The sequence below is a fragment of the Enhydra lutris genome, unplaced genomic scaffold, assembly GCF_002288905.1.
Source record: "Enhydra lutris kenyoni isolate GAN:26980312 unplaced genomic scaffold, ASM228890v2 scaffoldscaffold1, whole genome shotgun sequence".
Classification (NCBI taxonomy): Eukaryota; Metazoa; Chordata; class Mammalia; order Carnivora; family Mustelidae; genus Enhydra; species Enhydra lutris.
Window position 1 is genome coordinate 24,658,686 of NW_019154085.1, and position 27,857 is coordinate 24,686,542.

Consider the following 27,857-nt stretch of genomic DNA (forward strand, 5'->3'; position numbering starts at 1 on the left):
TTATTTGACAGACAGAGATCACAAGTAGGCAGAGAGGCAGGCAGAGAGAGAGAGAGGAGGAAGCAGGCTCCCTGCGGAGCAGAGAGCCCGATGTGGGGCTCGATCCCAGGACCCTGGTATCATGACCTGAGCCGAAGGCAGAGGCTTTAACGCACTGAGCCACCCAGGCGCCCCCTAAATCCATATTCTTATACTCTAGATGAAACATGTTTAGAATTCCCTAGTTTGTATTAAAAAAAAAGTGATAATTATGGATAATTTAATAAAATAGTAGATTAACAAGGACACATATTTGACTACAGTTTGCAGCAAATTTTAACACCATTATTCTCTCAATAAATATATAATAATAATAAACAAGTAGTATTTTGTTCTCCTGCTGTTTCTTATGCCCACTGTGTTTCTGCAGTCTTTACTCTGAATCTTGCAGTGGTATTTCAAATTTCCTCATGAGTTTCTCCTACCCAATCATTTTATACCTATAAGTCTGTTGGGTTTTTTTTCAATATCTCTAAAGATATGAATTCCTTTTCTTTTTGTTCCTACAGCCACGTATATTTCCATAGCCATTCAGCATCATACTATTTTAATTTTTAGAGATTTCACTCTCCAAGTTTCATGCTGTCTGTTATTAGTCTTGGGCTAAAACTTGTGCATTGCTCTAGTGGATCACCTCCAGACACTGAGCTCATTGCACACAGGGTTAATCCATATCTTCAAATGATATACATATAATTTCTTATTCCAGCTTCTGCTGTAGCTAACTATTCCATAGCTAGTAATTTAGTCCTTACATGGAATGATTGCACAGTAGGGGTTCACATTTATCCTGCTTACAAAATTCCATCTTAAAGAAAGAGCTGACTTCCTGGAAGAGGGCAACAAGAGCAACTATCCTTCTAAAAAACAACTCATTTCTTACCCTTGAGTTACCTTTTTTTTTTTTTTTTTATTTCTTTAAAGCTGTGTGCTCCATGCAAGTGACAATTCCGCAGAGCCTATTATATGGAGATCCATAAATTTTACTACCTAGTGTTTACAACTGCTTTGTGCCATATATTTTAGCAAACATTCTTAGTTTGATCTGCATTAGGAGTCACAATAGAAAGGTATCTTTTCTTTCTTTTTCCAGATGAGAATACAAAGACTGAGAATACTGTTTCACAAAAACAAGGCTTTTAAATGGCAAAGATGTGACTGAAACATAAGAGTTCTAACTTCTGCCAAAACTATAGTTTTTGGTTTTTTTTTTTTAATTTTCAGGACAATTAAGAGCTATTATTGAGTAAATTTTGTACTTATTAACTTATACTTGTGAGGCTTGAGATGTAGAATTCACACAGTTAGAAGACAAACTAATACATACTGCGATATTTACTAATTCCTTGATGAATGGTACACCACTGGTGAAGGAGATATAATCTATGAAGATGTGGCAAATTCAAGAGAAATTTGTGCTATTTTCCAGAGTTTTTTAAAAATGTGATTGAGAATCTGCTGAAATCCTATCATTTCCCTATCCATGTCACATTTTGTGGTGGGACAGATGACACTCCTAGAAAGACCAGTAAAACATTTTAGTGATTATGAAACCAGAGGAAATTAGAGAACTTGGGGATATATGTGCTGTTACCACTACTTTTTTCTCTTACCTACATTTGCAGCGATGGAGGGAAAGGAAAGGTAAACAGCTGATTTTAAACGTGATTTAAACTAATGAAGTTTGGATTTCTGAAAAGTAGATTCATAAACTGAAATGTTTATTCAGTTAGGTTCCCAGACAAAAATACAATATAGCTCAGAATATTAGAAACAGCTTTGTTTGTTCTGAAACAAACTGATCTTATCAAGAGAACTTCACTCTGAATGTGAGCCTGGTCATCATAAAAAACAGATCTGTTGTGGAAAAGAAAATAACAAATTGAAAATGAAACATGAAAAGTCATTAGTGAAAGGATAAGACAGAATATCTCATGCCTCAGAGAATGGAAATAACACACTGTAGTCTCACATTTCAATGTGTGGAAATACAGATAATCTTATATTTATTACTAATATTTGAAGTGATAGAATACAAGACTGGATTTGAATAATGCAAATATATGCCCTATTTAATAGAAATAGACCAGTTGTGAGTCAAGTTTGAGTGGATGTACAGCTTCTAAGATCCCTGTGTACCTCTAAAGTGGAAATAGCATGGAAAAAAAAATTTGGGTGACAAGGAAGGGAAATGTACTGTTGTTTCTAGGGTATGTTGGTTTTCTTCCTCTACTCTGAAAGCTATTGAGTGAAAGAGGGATTATTTGAATTTGGAATGATGCCAACAATTATACTGACTTGAAGAGGGGAAGTTTTTATATAGAAGAAAATAAGCTCAATAAAAGGAAGACTATAACAGAGCCTACTTAAAACCCAATGAACTGAGTTTCTGTTATTAGAGATTTTAAATAGAGACTGGACATTAAAATGATAGAATAGCTGTAGAAATAATTAAAACAAGGGACGTGTGATCAGATTGTATGGATTTAAGGGCTCTCCTAGCCTTGAGATTATGGAATTCTGTGATGCATGAGCTCACTTTTGCCAAGTTAGTTTTAAATGTATCTTAATTGTTGGGGCGGCTGGGTGGCTCAGTTGGTTAAGCGACTGCCTTTGGATCAGGTCATGATCCTGGAGTCCTGGGATCGAGTCCCACATCAGGCTCCCTGGTCAGCAGGAAGTCTGCTTCTCCTGCTGACCTCTCTCCTCTCATGCTCTCTCTCTTTAATTGTCTCTCTCTACCTCTCAAATAAGTAAATAAAATATTAAAAAAATATGTCTCTTAATTGTCAATATGATACTTCCAATTATAGAAAGCCTCTTATTTTATGCCAGAAACAGAGGCAGTGCTTCTTCTGCAACCATAGAAATATATAGTTCTATCTCCTATAAGGCTTTTAGACAGTACATTGGCTTTGGATGGTGAAGTATATACACTGTTTCTGCTAACCTTAAATATTTTGTCAAATCAATCCTCCCAAGACTTGAACTCAGCATCACACCCATATGTTTTGGTTACCATGTATTCCTGAAAATCAGGAAAGAGTACAATGGAAAATTCTGTAATCCAGGACTAAGTTAGATCAGCAGTCAAAACAAGGTAAATATCATTAGAGGGGAATTTTCTGCTGGAAAATTGGCATGCCCTCATTCAATACCACTTAGACTTGGAAAAATCCATTAGCTAAGTAGAACAGATAGGTGTGAGGTTACACTTGTCTTGAAAATCATTTGCTAAAACCTGGGAATTACTGTAATTGTACAAAGCATAGATTTCAAAATAACTGAATTCAATAATTAAGTGCAAACCTATAACAGAAATCATTATTGGGGCATCTGAGTGGCTCAGCTGGTTAAGTGTCTGCCTTCGGCTCAGATCATGATCCCAGGTTCCTGGGATCAAGCCCCGCATTGGGCTCCCTGCTCAGTGGGGAACCTGCTTCTCCCTCTGCCTGCCTCTTCTCCTGCTTGTGCTCTCTCTCTCTCTCTCTCTCTGGCAAATAAATAAATAAAGTCTTTTAAAAAATAGAAATCACTATTAATTCTTAAATGTATTTTCTGCTCTTCCTAAAAAAAAAAATCTGGTCTTGTTATGTTTCCAGTGTTAACATCCTAAAATTAATATTTGATCATTTCCTAACTCCTTTTAAAACCCTTTAATTTCTCCTCATAGCCTACAAATTAATACATTTTAGGACTGTAGCAAAGGTCTTTTATTTTTAGGCTGTTTTTTATCTATTTATCTTTGTTTTTCCATTATCCTTTACTTCTTGAATGCAAAATACTTAAAATTTTCTTTATGCCACAATTTCCACATGCTGAACACTCATCCTTTTTCCTTTCCTGCTTTCACATTGTGAACACCTGCTTTTATAAACAGATTTTGTTCAGGTGTGTTCACCTTTTCAAAGCCTTCATATCCACCCAAGCCTAGAAAATGTTTTATATCCTTCTCTGCCCTATCACTCTAATCTGTATGTCATCTATTAAAATGCTTAGGAAAATATTATAATTGTTACATATTTTCATGACTTATTAGACCATTAGGTCCTTAAGGGCAGAGTTTATTTCAGTTATCTTTATATGGGGATCTTTACATGGGGATTCAGCACATGATACATTTTGAGAATTGTTAAGTTATAATTTGGTTTATTCATTTTCAAAGGAATTTAGAGAACTAACAAATATAAGAAGATAATGTTTTGAGAAATAATTAGGGTGAAAGATAACTTAGAATAGGTAAAATATAATGAAGCCAGGAGTAAAGTTAATATATAAAATGCATGTAATCTACTTTAAATTTTTTGTATTAAAGTTTGGCTATATGGGCCTTCATTAATTGATAAAAACCAAAACATAATATTATTTTTAATTTCTAGAAGAGGGCTTTAACTTTGTACTAAGTGTTCCAACAGTCATCAGGAAGAAGTAGACCTAGTTAGCTATGTGATTTTCATTGTCAATGAAAGAAATCACCTCACACTGTTCAGCAGGAGCAATGATGACTCCTGTTGCTAAGACCTGAATGGCATTTCACCACTGGGTATTAAAAATATTTGATTTTCTTATGTAATGTATAATCTAGTTAATAATAGCCTCAACAACAACCTTTCAATAATACAGATTTTCATAGTGTTGTGGCTTAACTTTATTATAGCACAGTGGCATAACAACACAGGCAACTCAGTAGAAGCAGTTTCACAGTGACAAAGGGGACGTGAAAAAAGTGACCTCTGAATATACAGACTACTAACTCTCACAATTTAAGCCAAAGGAAAAAGTGTAAATAATTTGAGTCATATGTGTATTTCATATCCTTCATATCTTTTGTATCTCTGGTAAATAGTGGGCACTCAGGAAGAATTGGATAAGTTAATGAACTTTAAAAAACTCAATAATTAATTATAGCATAAAACTATTTGGGGGAGACCCAAACACTAGAGAAGAAATTGGATTGTGTAAATTCCTTCAGTGTGTAAGCAGACTCGGTGATGTGCCAGCCAAGTATGACTATAGACAAGGTCTGCTGCACATGGCAAAAATTTCATTCTTAATAAAGAGTGGGTTGCCTGTTCCATGGACCATGTTAACCAAGGGTCAGAAACACACAGGAGGGCTACAAATTGAGAGCTCTTGCCTTTGGTGTTATGAGAAAGAGGGCTGGGTCCTGGTCTGAATGAAAATGAGGAATATTCTAGAACTTTGTGTGAAAAGGGGCAGTACCTGTGTCTTCACATTTTAGGCCCAGAGAGATGGCAAATTGAAACTCCTCAAGGTGATAGGATTGACAGGAAGCCTGCTTCTCCCTTTCCCTGTGCCTGCCACTCTGCCCGCTTACATCCTCTCTCTCTCTCTGTCAAATAAATAAATAAAGTCTTAAAATAAATAAATAAATAAAAAGAAAGACTTTAGGGAATTTGGCATATACATAATTGTGTTTCATGCATTAATTTGTTGATCCAATAGCTATTTAATGAGATTCCCTATGCACTAGGTATGAAGCTGGCTTTGGAGATATAGCAATGATTAAAAAAGAGTTCCTACTCTCATATACGCTACATTCCATTGGCAGAGAGAGAGGCAATAAATAAGTGATGTGTAGTTTAATAAACAGTGATAAGTGCTATAGAGAAAAGTAACACAGTAAAGAGTAACAAAGAGGCAAAAAGTTGTGATGATATAGTATTTTAAGTGGGATTATCGGAGATGCGCTCCATAATAAGGTAAAGTTAAAGAGAAGGTCTTGAAGAAGTCATGGAGGAAGCCATGGGGATATCCAGGGGAAATAGCCTCTTAGTGCTGGGGGAAGTGTGTTGAGATATCCTGAGGTAAAAATGCTTAGTATATTTGAGAAGCACAGAATGATGATGGATGGAGTTGTCTAGTACAGAGTCCGGAGCATGTGACTAACTGTGAAATGAATAAATGAATATTCTGTGTCTTTTAGAACATTGGGTCAAAAGAAAAGAAAAAAGTGTCAAATGTAGAAATTTTGAGATAGCCGAAAAAAATAGATTTAATATTCTGAAAATAACTTTTTCCAGACAAAGTCATAAGGTATGCATAGAAACAATTTGAAGAAAGATGAGAACAACTATATTTTAGTACCTATGGATATATATCAAAATATTATAATTACCCAGGTTATGTTTTTCAAGAGTATTCCATTTTAATGTGTCACATGCATGCAAATGAATGACAACTGGAGAATACTCAGAAGCATGTTGGATACAATAAGAGAATTAAATAATAAAATAATTCCCAAGATTGAAATTGATACTTAAAAGTTTAAAGACATTCCTAGGCATCTCTATCTTATTTTCAGGATGACACCATTATTAATGATCTTCACATAAGTTTCATAAACTAACTTACCAATTTCTGCCCTTTTGCATCTACAACCTAAACAATAACATAAATGCACAGGATTAAACAAAAAGAATTAGTAACATGCTAGTAGTTTTAGAATTCCAACATTTTCTGTCCTCTGTACCAAGATGTCTTGCTATACATAAACTTGTACATATAAATAAACCCTAAATTATGTAGGTTATTCCATTCTATTAACACAGATCTATGCATAAGTGAAATCTCTCTTTCCTTATTACATACATCATTCACATACTCACACAATAAATAGTATGTCTTATGAAGCTGTATACCAGCCCTGGAGAGTCCATTTGCCAGCATCTTGCCATTCCTGTGTAAAAGTGGAAAGACTGAGCTGAAAATCCAGTTGATTTGAGATATCAGTTTCTCAAACAACTGACGAAGGTACACCTGCAGCTCCAAGCAGTACACCCAACCAAGTAAGGGCAGTGGTTTTGCCACCAGGCAGGGACAGCCCACTCTTTCCTGAACATTGAATATTGCCTCTCTGCTTTTGCTAGAATCTGTAATATCTGCACAGAATGCTGTCTTCTGAATCCACTTCACTTATGGTTCTTGGTTGATTCTATAGTTCTACGCAAAAGAAGGATATATCATTTGAGAACAAAGGGAACAACACTTGGCTGTGGGCACTGTTTACTTCAAAAAAGACCATTCTCTGTGTGGACTGGTATTTGCTTTACTCTGCCACAGTGCCCTCACTTACCAGCTGAATGTGGCCAGCAGCCCTGTATCAAAGACAAAGGATTTAGAACAATTTGGATGAAAGCAGTCTTAGCCCTTTTTGTTTCAACTTTTAACTCAAAGTTTAGAGGACTCACACAAACTGGGCACATTAAATGTAAATCAAATGTGTCTTAATGTTTCTCAAGTCATATAAATTCTAAGTTAAGAGCTTTCCAGATATAATCATTTTATGAGCTCATTGGAACCAAAATTTTTATTGTTTACCTTTAAAAAGTATGAGAAGATATTTTAATATAATTTGGTTATATATTTTTCTGCTACATAATACATACCTATTCTATAGTAACTGAGAATATTGTGACTGATAGTCCTTTTACAAAGTCAAATAATCCTGTTGAGTAGATAGACACAGCTATATGAACCTATAGTATAATGGCAGTAATTGTATACCATCCTTCTGTTTATGGACATATGGATAAACAATTCCACATAAAAACTGAACTGGAGATCACAGGATAATCTGTTCAAAAACAGTATCAATTTTGAAGATTACCCAGAATTAAAAATGTGCTGTTGTAAGAATTCTCTTGTTTGATTTTTGCAACAATGCTTTAAGCTATATTGAACTTTATTTTTAAATAAAGAGAATGACTTTCAGAAATGTTAACTGTTAATGTTAAATGGCCTGCCCAAGGTTACGTGGGCTGTCCAGGAGAGCCAGAAGCTAACCAAATGTAAATTAGAATAATTTCGTGTACTTGCTAACAATCTGGATCTATTTTTCTCTTTTCTGAGGATTTTGACTTCTCTTATTTGTGGGGAGCTAAGGGAAACTCTGACTTTTGCATGACTTAGAGCACCTTTTAAATTTTCGTTCATCATTCTTTCTCTCTTTCTTGCTCCCTCTCAGTCCTCAAGTGTCCTTATTTTCTCATGAGCCCAAAGCATACAGTTTCACATATTTCAAACCACGTCTTTTGAAAAGCTAAAACATTTCAAAGAAATTCAGAAATTTATATTCTATATATTTTGGTTTTGGTTGAGTTCATACACCTGAACAACAACCTCAATTTATTAAAAGCTTATGAGAATATTGTTTATTCTTGACAAAATATCAGTTGATGGCATGTATAAAGATGATTACAAGTGTTTCATTCCAGTTGTAATTATTACTATTGTGATTTTTGTTTCTCTTCTCACATAGTTTAAAGCAAGGGAGAAGAATGTAAAACTTACATGAGTTTTCAGCCAGACTGAAATACATTACAGTAATTCTTATCCTAGATGAAGACTTATATCCATAATAGCATGCTAGTCTATCAGAAGGACAGGTCTGAGAAACAGGCATGGTTAAATTATTTTTGATTTTTCGGTTTGCTTGGATATTTTTTTAAGTAAGGTCTAGGCCCACCTTGGGGCTTGAACTCATGACCCCAAGATCAAAAGTTTCATGCTCTATGGACTGAGCCAGGCAGGCACTCCTTTTTGGATGTTTTTAGACAAATGTATCTTTAGGTCTTCAGTATTGAAAAGTAAAATTTCGAACGGTAAATATATGTACAAATAACAGCTGCAAGGGGCGCCTGGGTAGCTCAGTGGGTTAAAGTCTCTGCCTTCATCTCAGGGTCTTGGGATTGAGCCCCGGCATCGGGCTCTCTGCCTGGCGGGGAGCCTTCTTCCCCCTCTCTCTCTGCCTGCCTCTGCCTGCTTGTGATCTCTCTCTGTCAAATAAATAAATAAATAAAATCTTAAAAAAAAAAAAAGCTGCAAAGTAAAAGTTTTAAATATCTCTCTGATAGTGAAGGACTACCTGTCATAGAGTAATTTATTTTTAATTCTGCTAATCTGAAAAGTAAAATGGATATCCTTTTATAACTTTAATGAGAACTTCTTCACTCTGTAATCCACCTTTCCTTCACCACCTTTAAGCTCTCCCTCTCCAGTGATTCTTTCTCTCCTGCACTTAAAAATGTTATTTCTCTCAGAAAAAAAGGGGAAAAAAAAGAAAGCAAGTAAGCAAACTCTCATCTGGATCTTGCCATTCCTCTCTTGGAAATACTGAGTACCTTTCCTTATTCTTTTATGGAACAACTTCATTAATTCGTATATTTATTCACTCTGGAAGTATTTGCTGAGTATTTCAATTAGTCAATCCTAGTGCTTGATGCCATTGAAACAGAGATGAAACAGTTCCCAGTCAAAATCACAGGGAAAAAACACAAATAAGCAATTCTTTATATTCAGGGAGGAAAGTTACTAAGAGAACACATAGAAGGAGCATGCAATGAGGAAGGATCTGAAGAAACTGATGGAATTAAAATTTTTCTTGGAATTAATATTTTACCAAAAAGCCCTAGATGTTTCTGCTCATGTCATTAACACCCATTCATTTCTTAAACTAGCATTCATGTCCACCAGTCGAAAGTCATTGCTTTTTTAAACATTTACCAGTGACCTAAATGGAAAATCCAATGACTCATCCTCAATTTCACTCAACTCTTCAAAATCATTCCTCTCTCAAGAGCTAACTCAAAATCCTATTCCTGGTTTACTTCTTTCAGCATCAAAACTGCATTCCTGGAGCATTTAGTTAATCCACACATAAACAGTTGCTGACCTATTGTTTTGTATTATATAATTTTTTTTGAAATTATCTCAGCCAATGTCTAAAATTTCATCTGAGGCTACATTATCCACAGAACCTAACATATAGCCCTCAAACAAATACATACTAAAAAAAAATACTGATTTAGTGAATTAATCTAGAAGAATATTGAAGAATTAATCTAGAAAGTGTGCAACGGCAGTTTGTCTCATCAACTTGAATTACTGAACAATACAAATAAATACCTAATTATACGGAGTCAAATAAGAGAACAAGATTCAAGCATTTAGTATGTAATTAGAAGCAAAAGCAACTCAGATACACACACAAATTAATGATAGCATATAACCACTCATAAAAAAATCATAAATTGACTTTTTAACAAATTACCTTTTTATATTCTTGCAAATAGTGGCAACAAATTGGCTACTTCAAGCGGTGACACTACAGTTAAATTATGGGACCTGTCTAAAGGCAATTGCATTTTGACCTTTGAAGGACACAGCCATGCAGTATGGTCCTGCACGTGGCACTCCTGTGGTGATTTTGTGGCTTCTTCCTCCCTGGATACAACTAGCAAAATTTGGGATGTTAATAGGTAAGAAGTACTTTAAACATTATTAACCCTCTACACTAATAAATATACATGGATAATGCTTTTTTCTCTCCACGCTATGACCAGGAAACATTAAAAAAATAACTTGTTGGTTGATAAAATTATAGAAAGCTACTGAAATAATCTCTGTGAAATCTGTTTCTAACTCTATTAATCATTGTTGATGTAATAGTCTTTTCTAAATGTAAGTATAAAGATCAAGCCTATGTAATAGGATTAGGATTGTTTCATTGGGAAGCTGTTTTTTTTTAAAGCAGGAGAGAAACAAATACTTATTTTAAAGGGTTAGAATTTTAGTTCTCTCTTCCACAGGATTTCTTTATACTCAAACCAGCAATTTAATAGACATGAATATGACAGAGATAATAACTTGCTCTATGCTTAATTTTGGTATAATACACCCAAACTAAATGCCTCTTGTCAATTCATAAACTGCAAGAATTAATGTAGTTTGATGTATGCAAAGTCCTGTACAAATACTGTATGGTTATAGAAGTTTTATATTTTTAAGACAGTCAAATGTATTATTTTACAGTGTCAAATACCTCTCATCCATGTACTTATGTATGATTATTCTATCCTGTTAGGTATAAAAATAGGATACAAAAAGCTACTATCAAATATCCTGACTGCTTCAGCTAACTAAGGGACTATAAATCATCAGTCAGACTCCTTATCACTTAAATTATTGAAATAGTGCCCAGATTCTAAATATAAGTGATAATGACTTTTAAAAGTTTAGGTAAACAATTGCCACTGAGCTATTGTAGTTTATTTGTAGGAGAAAAATTGACTCACTGTGACAGTAAACACTATCGATTTGGGGTTACAGGTAAAGCAATACCTTGAACAAATTCTACCAATTCTTTCTTGAATTCTGGGTAACATTTAGGAGAGAGGTCAAGTAAGATGCTTACAAAACGTCCGGTTTTCTGGAAAGATTCATTGAAAGGCTTAAGTCTGTCCTGTGCATAAGTGGACTGTCTCCTAAGTCCATGTAGCAGTTATTATGCCGTTTCTTCTCAGTACCAAACTTATCCTCCTGTGCCTGTTTTTGTGATGCTGCAACTGGAATTTTGCAGACTACATTTTTGCTTTGTCAGCAGACTCCTGTTAGGCTTTGGCAATAGAGGGTGCATATAGGAAACTGCAGGTTTAGGGGAGGAGGAGGGGACTTGATTCTCATCTCCTTCCTGTGGGGTTCTTCTGGACTTGTAGTTCTAGTGAGCATCACCCTGGAAACACTTCACTTCAGCAATAGCACTTTGTTCTTATCACAGCAGGTAAATCCAGATAAATTGGCAGTTTTTCTAATGCTTGCAGGAAAAGCTGCATCATGCTGTCATCAAAGACGTTAACTACAGCAAACAGGCACCCTTTTCTCAGATGTCTGTGCTCCCAGTTCATCATGGCCATGTTTCTGAGCCGAGGAACACCAATACCAGTAGGCAAGTGTCCCCTCCTCCAAGAGCTAAGTTTCAATTCTACAGGCACCCCTCTTCAAGTTCCTAGGTTTTGACAATCCACCCTATTTCTTTTATTCACTAAATCCTATGGATGGTAGCTCTTTCCAGCAGTGGCAGTTCTTTTTTTCTCTACTTAGTCATCCAGCAACATTATACATAGGTAACAATCCCATAAATTAAATTCTTCCTGTTAAAATGTTGTTAGAAGTTTTGTCTCCTGACTTGACTGATATAGGAAATTAATGAATAAATAACATAACCCACCTGAGTTATACAGATTCAGTTAAATAATGTTTGGTGTAATCTGCGTCAGAAAACGCGGCTCCGAATAATATAATTTAGACCCATTTCTATCTAAAATAGTGACAGATGTGTTTTGATTCTCAAATGTATACCATTTGCTTTTTGCAGTAATCAATCATATGCAACTCTTAATTTTATTATGTTTCTATATTATGTGATCAGATTTAATAAATATTTATTATAACAGAATATTGGAATTAAAAAACACTTTATTGAGGTAAGATTGACATACAAAAGGCTGTGCATATTTAATGTATGCAACTTGATGAGTTTGATAATAAGTATACACCCATGAATAAGTATATACCATCGCCAGTCTATGACATAAACCTAATATCACCTCCAAAAGCTTTTTCCTGTCTTCTTGTATTACTATTATTATTATTGACAAGAGCTCTTAATATTAAATGTAGCAAAATTTTAAGTATAGAATACATAGTTGTTAACTGTATACTGTGTTATACAGTAGATCTCTAAGACTTATTTATTTTCTGTAACTGAAGTTTTAACACTAGTGTCAAATTTTAATTTTTATCACTTTTGGCTTAGATGAGAATCCTAATAGAAGATTGTGATACATCTATAATATAATATATTTTCCAAAGTTTTAATCATTCAGTATTTAAAAAAAAAAAAAAAACTGTAGTTAAAAAACTGGTTCCCATTAGACTCAGCCCTACTTGGAATGATTTCAAACATTTTGATTTAATGACTTTTTTCTGTGACTCTGATATCCAGATACTGTCTCTTCCAGCTGATGCCCTGTAGATATTGATATAACAGATCAAAATTGCTCCTAATTTATGTCAAAAATTCTTTATATTTCAAATTTCCTGTCAATGTCAAGGGCTTACTTTCATCACCAAAGAGAAACAAATATATACCAATTTTGAAGCTGAGGTTGTGGACAAATAATGGCAAGTAAGGGAGAAATTAATTTTTTCTATAGTAGCTATTGATATATGAGGCATATTCAAAACACTGGGTTGCAATTTAAAGTTACTCATGGGTTAGTACTTTGTAGATATGTCTAAAACTGGTATCTTTATAATTTCATAGGTTAATGGAACCTATGTGATTTAAGGGGAGAGATCTTTTGCTTTTTGTAAGATGTTGGTGGCAGAAGCTGTGCTTTGCTGAGTCATATACTCTTACCCTGATGCCATATACTTTTAATAAAAAAAATTATATTGATAGATTCTGCTGTTCACCAGAGAAGGAGGAGATTAAAATATATTCTTCTTTTTTACAATTTGTTTTTATCTTTGAGCTTCTGGCTTAGTCTTGAGCATCCGTTAGTTGATGTCAGGTCCCTGGTTTTGCAACTGCTCCTCAATTGGACATTTCTTGCCAAAAGCACCCAATTAGCTCCTTATCAGAAAGTTGGATAACTGAGAATCACAATTAACATAAAAAATTCCAGATTGAGTCACATTTACTAAGTGCTAAGAAGAATCTCTGAACAGTATCTGTGGTATGATTAGTTTGGACGTGTCAACACTCTACGAAGTTTCTATGAATAATTAACAGGAGTATTTCAATGATCTTCTGAAATGATTATTTATGTAAAGTGGAAATTTATATGTATTTCAACTAGCAATCATTGATTTCTACCTTAATTTTCAAGTATATTTATTAAAAGTCAATCTAAAAGCACACATGCACACTTAAACATACACACACATACACACATACTCACACCATTGTATCCTAAGTAGGCAGTGCTTGACACATAGTAGTTTGGTTGCATGAATGATAAAAAAATCAAGTATACATGTGGAGAAAGTGCTCTCCCTGCTCCCATTTACGTTCAAGCTAAAATTTAATTGTTCTGTCTTATCGTACATAAATCTAAAGAGTGATTAAAATGGGATAGGAAAATCAGAAAAGATCTCAGTCAGCTATAAAAAATAGCTAGTGTTTCTTCAAAGAATAAGATTATCAATAAATATTCATAAAATGAATAGTGTTACACTGTGTTATAGATATTGGAAAAATTTAAGACTCCATAACTACCTTCAATGAGATTACAAGTAATTTTAAAATGCAGCAATATCGAAGCAGTCAGAGAATATGCAATGCATCTGCAATTTATTATGTCAGGTAGGGCATTCTAGGTGACTCCTAGTTGCTTTTCTTCCATGGTAGCTGGGTATTTGGCTGAGGGGTTCTACCAGACTATCACTCTGATATTTGGTAGGCAGGCCATGTACCTGCTTAGCTCCTAGCTTGAGGGGAAGGGATTGGAAACAGCCAAAATGTTACTGACTGTAACTGCCTCCACTGCTGTAACAAGACATTACACTGGCAAGAACTGAGTGGTTTAAGACAAGGATGGAAGGGCACAGAGGTACTTGTAACATTCAACAGCTTCTGGACCCCAGACAGTGAGATATAAATCTGCCATCCTTATATCCAGGAGTGTTGTTTCAGATGCCCTTAAGATTAAGTTGAGTGAGAAAAATAAAGCAGATTTAAGACCTATGTTTAGAAAAGTAATTTGTGATTACTGCTGCATTACATTGACTGGAAGAAAATATGCTGGAAACCTTGGGAGTTTAGAAAATTTTATCTTATTCTTAATAACCCTGACTCTTCAGACTCTTCAAACTTCAAAACTGTCCTCAGGGCCCTGAACTTGCATCCAAAGGAAGTTCACTTCTAGTATTTTACAGTGTGCACTGAAGGCACAGGCCCTAGCACCCACTTTAGTTCTGGTCATAGAGGATAAGGAACAAGATCAATACCTCCCCAAACAAAGACAGAGACCAGAGAGAACCATGGGCACAGGAGATACTTTTAGGAAGAGAGACATGATTCAATCACTCTTCTTTAGTGCCATGGCAAAGTTCCTCATGATGCCTGCCCAGGATTCTATCACTATTTAGACTAGCAACTCTTGTGTATTCCCTATTTTTCTACTTTTGTATTGGAGTTTGTGTTGCAGTTATTCTGTCCTTGCTTCAAGGTACATTTTTTGTGGTGACAGAAAAGACAAAAACTTGTCTGTTATTTGATTGGTCACCAGGACATGAGATGCCTCTGCCTCCAGTGGAGCAGACTGAGCTTCACGCAGAGATCATGCGTCATGAGGTACCTGCAGCAAAGGAGTAGCACTTTGTGTCGTCTCCTTTGGTGCACAGCATGCGAGGTCAGTGAGAACACGTGGAAAGAAGAATGGCACAGATGTTTGGTGGGCAAAAGGCCACAGTGTGGCAGAGACTACTAGCTGTTCACCAGAAGCCACTCTCTCGTTCTTCCATATTATTAGCCTGGCTGACTACCTAATTCTTTTTCTTGGCCTCCTTTAAGTTAAGTGTGGTTATGTTATTAAGTTCTCTATAAGAGTATTATTTGAAGTGATATGTGCCATTTCTATGTTCTTTTCCCCTTGTGGTAAGATGGGATATCAATGACAAGGACAAGAGTAATCTTAGAAGCCAATTACTGAAAATGACAGAGCAATTGTCAGTCTGCTTGAAGCAAAGCCATCCCCATTTTCTACCTCCAGTTGTCTTAGCACATGCTCTGGACTCTTAAGCAATAAGAAAATAAACTTCTCTTTTGTTTGAGACACTATATTTCCAGTCTATTTGTTATAGCATTTTAGCCTGCCCAGTCCAAAATTAGGTACCCATGAATATTTGTTCAGAGATATGTTTTTCCCCTTATGACATAATATTAAGGCATTTAAGACAAGCCCTGTCACTGTTCTCAAAATTATTTAGATGGAGTAGTAATAGAGATTTGGTACTGGTAATAAATATCTATTCAACTCCCTCTACTTTTTCTCCCCTTGCTCTTTCTATTTCCTGTTCTTAATTCTGTTGCAATACTGTTGGAGCCTCTAAAATCCTACATGCCAATAGCAATACCTGTAAATTGAATAATTGGTTTGCATGGAAGTTAATGCCTGTAAAAATAGTAAATTATAAGACAAAATATTAATGTCTCTGTTAGTGAGAAACTAATTCAATAATAATGATTTCATTTAAACAATAAAGAAATACTGAGAATCTCAATTTTATAGTAGCACTGACTGTATTTACCAACAAGAACCAGTTTTGCTGACTGCAGTCAAGCTGATAGAATACAAATAATTACCCTTCATATAGTTGACCTTACAGGTTTGTTTTTCAAAATTTACTTTGCGGAAAATATGCACTGAGCACTCTGTTATATGCATTGTTCTAGTCACTAAGCTACATCAATGAACAAAACTGACAAAAAGCTCCTGTCTTCATGTAGATGGCATTCTATTGGAAGGGAGAAAATACATCAAACAAAAAAAATTATGTATAGTATTTAAAAGTCTTAAGTATGGTAGAGAAAAAGTAAAATATGAGCATTGGAAAGGAATGGTGGGAATTAGGAAGAATTGCAATTTTAAACAGGATGATCAGGAAAATTCTCATCATAAAGTTGATATTTGGATAATCTAGAGTAGGTAAGAAAGCAAGTCAAGAAGATATCTAGGAGAGCATTTCAAGCTTTCTTTAGTAGTGAGCTCCCCTTGTCTTGGTAGCAGGATAAGACAGGCCCAATGTGTCTGGGGTAGGGTGAGCAGATGAGTAAAAGATAGAGGTAAGGCAGTTAGCTATATGGGGAGCACCTATGAAACAGGATCTTGTAGCTTATTTGAGTGACTTGATCTTTATTCTCAGTGGGATAGAAAACCACTGGAGGATTTTGAACAGAACAGTCACATAATCCATTTTACACTACTGTGCTGAGATGGTGCTGTTGTAGAAGAGGGGTGGGGGGACAAAGATAAGGCAGGAAGATCGCCTGGGAAGCTATTGCCACAGTTCAGGCCAAAGACAGTAAAGATTTGCACCATAAGGAGAATAGTGAGGATAATAAGAATTTTTGTATTCTGGACAGATTTGGAAGACAAAGCCAAAAAGAATTGCTGAGGAATTGTGTCTTGAAAGAGAAAAAGAAAACAAATCACCCTGTTAAATTTTGAGACACCTAAAAATCAAAAGATTCATTCTCTTTATGCTGGAACACTATCATGAACTTTATAAAACATTTTTCCAAGCTGATTCATCAACTGGCATTCCAGAAAAGGCTGTAGAATGAAGAATGCCTTCTCATTTTTCATGTAACAGGTGATTTCAATTGGAGAGGTTTGAATGTTTCTTCCTGCCCACTAGCATTGCTTCCTTCTTAATTTAATAATTCATTTCCAATCATAACCCCTGGGCTGGGTGAGATGAGAGAAACAGAAGGCTATGGATGAAGGGAATAGCTAAAATTAAGAAAAAAGAAATGTACAATATTAAGATTTTCTTATGGTGAGTTATCTTCTTTTAATAATAATATACTATTAATTTCTTTTGGGTAAATGCACCCATATAAACTCTAAAAATGGGAAAAATTAATTTTTATTATAAATTAGTAATAATAAGATAGCACCAAATAAATTATAAAAATGGAGTTTAGTATTTATAACATACAGTATTTCTTTAATAATATATTTCATGTTCTTTATGATTCACTTGCGAAGTTGGGCATATTAGAGATGAAGGACATATTGTACAATATTAATGGTTTTGAAACATAATGTAAGAAGTATTAAGACTCAAGGGCATGGGGCACCTGGGTGGCTCAGTGGGTTAAGCCTCTGCCTTCGGCCCAGGTCATGATCTCAGGGTCCTAGGATCGAGCCCTGCATCGGGCTCCCTGCTCAGTGGGGAGCCTGCTTCCCCCCTCTCTCCCTGTCTGCCTCTCTGCCTACCTGTGATCTCTCTCTCTCTGTCAAACAAATAAACAAAATCTTTAAAAAAAAAAAAGACTCAAGGGCATGGATTATTGGTATATTAATACCTGTCTGGTGTTGTAAAGGCCCCCAGTTTGCCTCCTTTTACTTGAAAAGACACCCAAGGTGTATATATTAATAGGCTGCTAAAGAAATCCTTGAAACATAATTATTTTACATTAAAAGGAATGGTAACATACTTAAGTTGACCTCTTGTGATCAATTTATCCTGTTCCATGGATAATAAATCAATTTTCACATGTTCTTTGATTTTTGTTTATATTTAAATGAAGTTTCCCCTTGAAATATAGGCTTTAAATTATATCTTACGTATTATTGAACATAAATATATATAGATAATCATAAAAAATGAAAAAAATAAAATAGAATATATATTTTTTCACTCTCATCTTCACTCCAAAACAGTACATAGTTACTAGGTAAATAGAATAGATATTTCAAGAAGAAAAATCCTGTTAAAGCTAAAGTTCAGATGCCATTTAGTAAATTATAGAATGATTAAAAAATCATGAAGCTCTAACAATTAATACGGCTTTCTGTGTATGTGTGAAGAATGCTTCAAGCAACGGTGTTCACTGCAGTAAATTTGATGTTAATGTTCTTTCACATTAATGTACTTGATTGATCAATAAAAGAGGTAGATGTCATTAAAATTTCAAAATTTGACCTATACTTTTATAAAACAACTACTATCTCACATAAATGGAGTCTCTAATTTGTATTTAACTTGTGCTAAATAAGGTGCATTCTCTGTTAACTTAAAAACCAGCTAAACTGTATATTAGAAATAATTAGGGGGTTCCTGGATGGCTCATTTGGTTAAGAGTCCAACTCTTGGTTTCAGTTCAGGTCATGATCTTAGGGTCTGAGATCCAGCCCCAAGTTGGGCTCCATCCTCAACACAGAGTCTGCTTGAGATTCTATCTCCCACCATCTTCTGCCCCCTCTGCTCTTCCCCCTGCTTATACTCCCTCTTTAAAATAAACAAAATCTTAAAAAAAAAAAAAAAAGGAAATGATTTAGATGAGTATAGGTGAAACTAAGGATATTCCAATGACTGGATATATGTATGTTAAAACATGGTATTTTATTACTTTATTGACACCAATCAAACAATTTAATGTATAAAAAAAGGAACACTCCTTTTCTACCCCCACCAAAAAAGATCTGATTAATAAATGAGTCTTAATTCTCCTCAGTGCTAATGACTAAAAAGATGTAGTATATTTCCTCATTAATATATATTAAAATAAAATGATCTATAGCCATAATATACATGAGGTAAAAAATTAGAATCACATGTGTTTTTATATTTTAAGTTTGGTTATATATATGTGTGTATGTATGTACGTGTCTACCCACATTGGTGCATGCACATATTTTAGTATTAATGCACTGAGTTTAAACATTTAGCTCAAAATTAATTTTAGAGTTACATAAATGACTATCATAAATATTTATGCACCTAATCAAAATGATATTTATTTACCTATGCTTTATCAGTGCTACAAAACCAACTTGTTTAAAACCCATTTATTTGGAACAGGAAAAACTAAGTATTATCATGCCCCTGAAACATTGTTTTGAATTTACTGAAATGGTTTCCATTTAAAGTAAACTCCAAGATTTGATTCACTTGTTATTGAAATGAAGTGAATGTCCAAATGCATCAAATCAAAATAAAAGAAGTAAACTAGGTGATGTAAAAATAGCAAGCAATATAGGTGGGATTAATCTACTTTCTTATTTAAAACCATGTTATTAGATGGGAAATACTTCCTGTTTAGATAACAATGAATTTTTCTTAAATAAAACACTAGAGAATATAATTTTCATAGAAATTTCAAATAATTTAATGTGTGTCCTGCATTGAAAATGAACCAGACCATTTTCCCTCAAAGAACATGGATGATTATCACCTTGTCTGGCCTTTGGTCACCTCACAACCTGGAATGGGTCCTGCAGGAAGCAATACCACTAGGAGTAATTTCACTTTGTAGAAAAGTCATTGCTTTTCATTTGGCCTACAGCTTCTTAATTCATTTACTAGATTAGATTGATTATTTATTCTTTTATTCAATATTTACCGACTATGTACCAAGTCATATGGCAAACAAAGCTTTAGTCTCGGGGGAGTTTATGTTATGGAAGGTGCCACTGATTATCCACACCTTATAAATTATTAGAGGGGCTCTCTACTTGGCCATCGATCTAAAGATTAATTCCTAGCTCTAGAGAGACAAAACAACTATCATTGGGAGTAACTGGTTTTTTGAGATGTATGTGACCCTACTTCTCTATTATTGGTAAAACTATAGTCTTACAAGTAATAGTCCCCAATGAGGTGGACATTTACAATGGTGCAGTCTTCTCATCTTGTAAGGATGATTTTTTTCAGTTGCATTTGAGTTCTGTTAGTATCCTGTAGGTTCCCATAACACACAAACATCCCGTTTAAGATAGTTTAAAGTAGTTTCCATTTGAAGAATGAACTTTTCTGTGACGATTCTATTCCATTTTTGGGGGGTATTATGTCAGTTTGTTTTTGAGATAGCACCAAATAAATTATAAAAATTGGGTTTAGTATTTATAATATACAATATTTCACTAATAATATATCTCATGCTCTTTATGATTTGTTTGCAAAGTTAGATGTATTAGAGATGAAGGACATATTACACACTATTAATGGTTTTAAAATGTAACATAAAAAGTATTAAGACTCAAGGGCATAGATTATTGCTATACTAATACCTGCCTGGTGTTGGGAGATTGAGTTTTGAGTAAGAAAGAATATGGTGAATTTTAGAATAATATTCATTAGCAAGAAACAATCTAAAATGCTATTCAGCAATAACAATTAGAAATAATTATAAGATGTATTTTATTTGTTTGTTTGTTTCTACCTCTGGCTAGTAAGACCACCCAGATTACATAATTTCTTGAGTATATTGACAGATTTGGAGGGATCCAAAAATTGTTTTTTCTTACTCCTAAGTAATGCAATCACTTAAAAATTAAGCTTGAAAGTGTTGAATGAGTTATATAGAGTTATTTTATGTATTATTCTCTAAATATATGTCCCAGTAAAATTTCTTATTCAGATATTTAAGATTTAAAGTCACTGTTGGAGGGGCACCTTCATGGCTTAGTCAGCTGTGAATCTAACTTTTAGTTTTAACTCAGGTCATAGTTGCAGGGTTATGAGATAGAGCCCCGAGCTGGGCTCTGCACTCAGCATGGAGTCTGCTTGAGATTCTCTCTCCCTCTGCCTCTCTCTCTCTCAATCTCTCTCTCTCTCTCTCTCTCTCTCTCTAATAAGTAAGTAAATCTTTAAGGGAAAAAGGTAAAGTTACTTTTGGAAATTCATGGTGGTATCCAAATTGCATTTTAAAAGGTGCAACATTTTAGCCTGGAAACACAAAATATATCTTTATATGAAAGCCATAACTACTGTAAAATAATGAGCATTTGACATTTTTTTTCTTGATTAGCTTTCCCAGATTTCTGACAAGTTTATAAAAACATCTGATGCTTACCATTTTAGAGATGATGTATAACTTATTTTGTTGTCTATTCCTATAACTATCATGTGACAGATTAAATTTGCTTTTTAGAGGATATTAATGTCAGCATTTCCAGAATAAATTTAACTTAATTATTTTACATATGTGAATTAATGTATCATAGGTGTATGCAAAATTACAATAAACTATATGTGCACCAACGATGCTACCTGCAGCATGCTTCATTATGAATTGTAAATTTCTTACACAATAACACTAACAAACACATGTGAATTATGTATGCAGTCATCTTTACTCTCTGCTCTCTTTTTCAAGAGAAAAAGTCAGGCTACAAAGTTCTAGACTTGAGGCTTTCAGCAGCAATATCTCCAAAAATAAATTAACTCTTTATTATCTGAATTACCATGGTTCTTATTGTTTATATTCAAATTCTTACCACTATAGTTTACCTAAGGATCCAATCCCCAAACAGGAATGGATTGTTCAGTGTTTCTTCAGAAGCTATCGGGATTAATTCCATTAGAATAACAGCCCTGTTTATTTGGATCACCACAATAAGCCAGCTATTATATTCTAGATATTGTCCATATATCCACCAATCAGATTTGATCTCTCATTTACCTCTGATCTCCCACTGTATGCTTTGAAATTCAATACCTGTTATCAGCAAAATATTCTATATCCTCAATATTGTCAATGTATACTTTCATCTTCTTCCTTAAACTAATCTCCCTTGAGCAGTTTGAGCCCCCTTTTTAATGGAACCCCTACCTCCTTCTTCTTAAAATCTTTCTCCAAAGATTTATATCTCCTCATGAATATTAAGCATGGAAAGCATGTAGATCCTACCTCTGAAGTGTATAAATAAAATGTACTTTAGAGTTTTGCACACAGCATCATATATTAACTCATCTATATAAAATAGTTAAAGATAAAATTGTTTGGAGTACTGACACAAATGCCATCTACCAGAGGACCTCATGATTTATTCACTAATGTGTTCTTAGTACCTAAATAGACATTGGGTCATATGGGAAAGAAATAAAGATTTGTTTAATTAATATGTAAACTAATGGTTTATGTTCCCACCATGCTCTTCACAGTCAATTCTAGACCACTTTTCCTTCCTCCCACCTTCCCCAAACCACAGCTTTGTAGAAGCACACAGCTGACTGTACAATTAGCCACTTCTCCGTTTTATAGTCAGATACATAAATGCCTGGTCATCCCCTTTGTATTTTGAATAATTTAGTTCATGATTTACTGTCTTCATTGAATGCAACTTTAATATCCAAGGAGAAAATTCATCCAACACCTTGCCCTTCTAGTTTCTTCACTCCTTACTTCCAATAACTTTAAAATTTTGATTTTAAGTTTTCTATTCTGTAAGTACCATCTTCCCTCTCTCTAGCTTGTAGATTCCAATATTATCACTCCAACAATTCTTTCCAGTGATATTCGTAATTCAACACCTCCACTGTTTTGTTTTATTTTGTTTTTCTTACCTGTGATAATTGCCCTGTAGACTCTCTTCTTACCCAGAGTGGACCCCAATGTCCACCACAATGACCTCTCCTTTCCACCCAGCTTCAATTCCATTGGTTCTCCCTTGTTCCATTGTTCTTGTCTGTCAAAACCCCAATTCTGATCAAGCCAAATTCTCTACCTACTCTATGTCTGTACCTGATAAGCTAAGCATGACTAGAAAAAAGACAAAAAGAAAAACAAAAATGAATCATGGTGACTGGTTTCAATTTATATTTATAACATCAACTCACAAGTTGAATCCTACTGCATCTACTCTGTTGATTAACTTTCTACCATATGAGATAAATGTTTCATACCTTCCTCCTCTATCTTCAAATCCCTAACAGCTTTCTTATTCCTCTGAGATGATGATCTGGATATTGTATTTCACTAAGCAGGTAGAAACATTTAGAAGAAAACTTTCTAATATTTCCACAACCAAGTTCATCAGTGATTTAGAAAGATAGGTGGATGATAGATAGGTAGATAGATAGATAGATAGATGATAGATAGATAATAGATAGATAGATAGATAGATAGATAGATAGATTTTTTTTACCCTCTCTCTTTCTCTCCAGGTGTTGACAGGGTAGTTGTATTCTGGACTGGCTTGCCTGGACAGGGTGGTTTAAGATGGCCTTGTTCACATGTCTAAAGCTTCACCTGGGACATTTGGGGAACCTCTCTCTGTGGTCAGCCCTTCATCCTCCATCTTTCTTCCTTGAGCTTCTCCACATTATGGCAAAAAGAGTCCAACAGAAAGAGAAATACCTAGTGAACAAGAACATGTTCATATCTCCTCTTTCTAGTGTTCCATTCACCAAAAAATATCACATAGCCAAAACCAGGGTCAATGTTGGAGGAGACTACCCAAGAGTGTGCATATAAGGATAGAAATAATGACAACCATTCCGTAGACAATCCACCCTCTTTCAAACCCTTTATTGCTCCCATAATCATCCCCTTGCAAATATAAATGTAATATCTATCATACTAACATTTTAGCTATATTTTATGTCACAAAATTCAGTTCTTCAGTTGACCTAAGTATTTCAATAGAATTTTATGATCAGTCTAGGAGAAAATGGAGTCTGACGTTTTGTTCCAATTCTTACACACAAATTTTTGGAGAAATTCTTACAAATAGTTATTGAAATAATACCAGCCTTCTCTGTTCGTAAATTAAAAAAAAAATAGATTTTATTTATTTCTTTATTTGACAGAGAGGGAGAGCACAAGCAAGGAGAACAGCAGGGGGAGAGGGAGTAGCAAGCTCTCCACTGAGCAGGGAGCCCTTTGCAGGGCTCAGTCCCAAGACCCAGGGATCATGAACAGAGCCAAAGGCAGATACTTAACCAACTGAGCCACCCAGGTGCCCCAGTTAATTTTAGGTGATTCCCTATTACTTTTTGTAATTTTTATTTTGAGTTAAATACTCACAACAAATTGTGAAATAGTAGTGTCCATGTACTCTTTACCCAAATTTCTCCAATGGTAATATCTGACCATTGTATATTATCAAAACTTGGAAACTAACATTTGTACAGTATTATTAACTCAAGCACAGTTGGATTTCACTAGTTTCTACATGCAGTTTTATGTGTGTGGGTATATAATTGTATGAAATTTTATCCCATGTGTAGATTAGAGTAATATAATGAACAGCATAATTAGGATACAGTTTTTCCATCACCATAAAGAAACTCCCTCCTATTAACCCTTAATGATCATACACTTTCCTAAATTCTAACCCTTGGCAACTACTGATCTGTTATCCATTATGATAATTGTTGATTCAAAATTATTATATAAATTGAATCATACCATAAGTGTCCATCTGAGTTTGGCTCTTTTTCAATTGGCAAAATGCCCTTGAGATTTATTCAACTATTTTGTGTGTTGATAGTTCATTCCATTTTATTTCTAAATAATAGTCCATTATATGGATATATCACAGTTTATCTCTTTGTTCTTTGAAAAACATTTTGTTTATTTCCAGTTTGGGGACAGTACAAATAAAGCTGCAGTGAACATTATGTGTACAGACTTTTCTGAACATAAGCTTCAGTTTTCAAGGATGAATAAGATAGTGGAGGAGTGGGAGACCTAAATTTCATCTGGTCCCAGGAATTCAGCTAGATAGTTATCAGATCATTTTGAACACCTACAAACTCTACAGGAGATCAAAGAAAAGAATAGCAGCAACTCTATGAACAGAAAAATGACCATTTCTGGAAGGACATGCAGAGAAATGACTCCAAGGTGATATACAAGAAGATAGACCGTTGGGGGAGAGGGAGCCTCCATTAGCCAGCTACTAGCAAGTAATAGAGCAGTGGAGCACAAAATTGAAACTTTTAGAGGTCTGTAATCTACAATGATGGAAACATTAGATAGGCAGAAGACCTATCCACAAAAATGTGGCAGGCCAGAAAGGACTGATGTGATATATTCAGAGCTCTTCAAGCAGGGCCTCAACAAGCAGCAGATTCAGGGAGACATCCCCCCTCCTTCCTCCAATGGGAGAGGCAGCGTGGGAGCATGCTTCAGGAATCTGCTGGGTTTGGAGACTCCAAATGTGGTTATAGGCCAAGGATAGAAATGCTCAGTCACAGTCTGGGTGAGCATAGAGTGTGGCCAGAGACCAGGGAGACAGGAGTTATTAACTGCTTTTCTCTGAGGGTGCACTGAGGAGTGGGGCCCTGAGCTCTTGATACCTCTGGAGCCAGAGATTGGGAGGTCACCATATTCATTCTCACCCTTTAAAGCATTGTAGAAAGCCTTCAAGGAACAAAAGATACTGAGAGCAAACCCAAGCAGATTAGTTAGCCTGGCCTCTGGCAAGTACAGAACAGTTCTTTCCTGGGCAAAGACATTTGAGAATCAGTGCAACAGGACCCTCCCCCAGAAGATCAGCAAGAACATCCCACCAAGAGCAAACTTACTGATCATTAGAACTGTAAAACTCCAGTGCTAGGGGAATATAGCACATAGAATTCACAGGTTTTTCCCCACGATTCTTTAGTTTTTCAAAGTTAATTTTTTAAATTTTCTGTTTTTTTTTTCTTTTCCTATTTTTTAAAAATTTTCTTCTTTCCTTTTTGAACCAACTTCTTATCAATTCCTTTTTAAATATCTTTTTAAATTTTCATTTTTAGTCATATTCCATCACTTCATTGTATTTATCATTATGTGTGTGTGTGTGTGTGTGTGTGTGTGTGTGTGTGTTTGTGTATTTCTTTTTTAAAAATTTTGGAGGGAGTTTCTTCTAACAGAACAAAACATACCCAAAATCTTGTGTATAGCTCTGTTCTATTCACCAGCCTGATCACATTCTCTTTTATTTCTTTTCTCCCTGGTTTTGGGTCTCTTCTGATTTGTTTAGTGTATATTTTTTCTGGGGTTGTTATTACCCTTTTAGCATTTTGTTCTCTCATTCATCTATTCTTCTCTGGACAAAATGACAGAATGCAAAAACTCACCTCAAAAAAAAGAACAAGGGGCACCTGGGTGGCTCAGTGGGTTAAAGCCTCTGCTTTCGGCTCAGGTCTTGATCCCAGGGTCCTGGGATCGAGCCCCGCATCGGGCTCTCTGCTAAGCAGGGAGCCTGCTTCCTCCTCTCTCTCTGTCTGCCTCTCTGCCTACTTGTGATCTCTGTCTGTCAAATAAATAAATAAAGTCTTTCAAAAAAAAAGAAAAAAGAACAAGAGGCAATACTGACTGCCAGAGAGCTAATCAACATACACATTAGTAAGATGTCAGAACTAGAGTTCAGAATGATGATTATAAAGATACTAACTGGGCTTGAAAACAGCATAGAATATATTAGAGAATCCCTTTCTGGAGAAATAAAATCTAACCAAGTCAAAATCAAAAAGGTTATTAATGAGGTACAATAGAAAATAGAGGCTCTAATTGCAAGGATAAATGAGGCAGAAGAAAAAACTAGTGATATAGAAGACCAAATGATGGGGGCACCTGGGTGGCTCAGTGGGTTAAAGCCTCTGCTTTCGCCTCGGGTCATGATCTCAGGGTCCTGGGATCGAGCCCCACATCGGGGTCTCTGCTCGGCAGGGAGCCTGCCTTCCCCCCTCTCTCTGCCTGACTCTCTGCCTACTTGTGATCTCTGTCAAATAAATAAATAAAATATTAAAAAAAAAAAAAGAAGAAAACCAAATGATGGAGAATAAAGAAGCTGGAAAAAGAGATAAGCAACTACTGGGTCACAAGGGGAGAGTTTGAGGGATAAGTGATACAATAAAGCAAAACAATATTAGAATATTTGGGATCCCAGAAGAAGACAATGAGGAGCAAAAGGTATACTGGAGCAAATTATAGTGAATAACTTCCCTAATTTGGGGAAAGAAAGAAGCATCAAAATCCAGGAGGCACAGAAAATCCCCCTCAAAAATCAATAAAAATAAAATAAGTCAACACCCCAAGATCTAGTAGTAAAACTTACAAATTTCAGAGACAAAAAGAAAATCCTGAAAGCAGCTTGGGGAAAAGAGGTCTGTAATCTACAATGATGGAAACATTGGATAGGCAGAAGACCCATTCACAGAGATGTGGCAGGCCAAAAAGGACTGACGTGATATATTCAGAGCTCTTCAGGCAGGGCCTCAACAAGCAGCAGATTCAGGGAGACATCACCCTTCCTTCCTCCAATGGGAGGAACAGCATGGGATATATTCAGAGCACTAAATGAAAAAAATATTCAGCCAAGAATCCTATGTCTAGCTAGGCTCTCATTGAAAATAGATCACATCTTGGGTCACAAATCAGGTCTCTACCAGTACCAAAAGATTGGGATCATTCCCTGCATATTTTCACCACAATGCTTTGAAACTTGAACTCAATCACAAGAGGAAAGTTGGAAAGAACTCAAATACATGGCAGCTAAAGAACATCC

General features: G+C 35.2%; 1 protein-coding gene across 1 annotated transcript in view; it reads left to right on the plus strand.

The window, feature by feature from the left end:
• Positions 1-27,857, plus strand: part of LOC111143396 (sperm associated antigen 16) — a 1,010,144-nt gene that overhangs the window by 526,277 nt on the left and 456,010 nt on the right. The window contains exon 12 of the mRNA XM_022497105.1: positions 10,134-10,319. Coding sequence (XP_022352813.1) covers positions 10,134-10,319 — 186 coding nt within the window. The remainder of the gene's footprint in view (positions 1-10,133; positions 10,320-27,857) is intronic.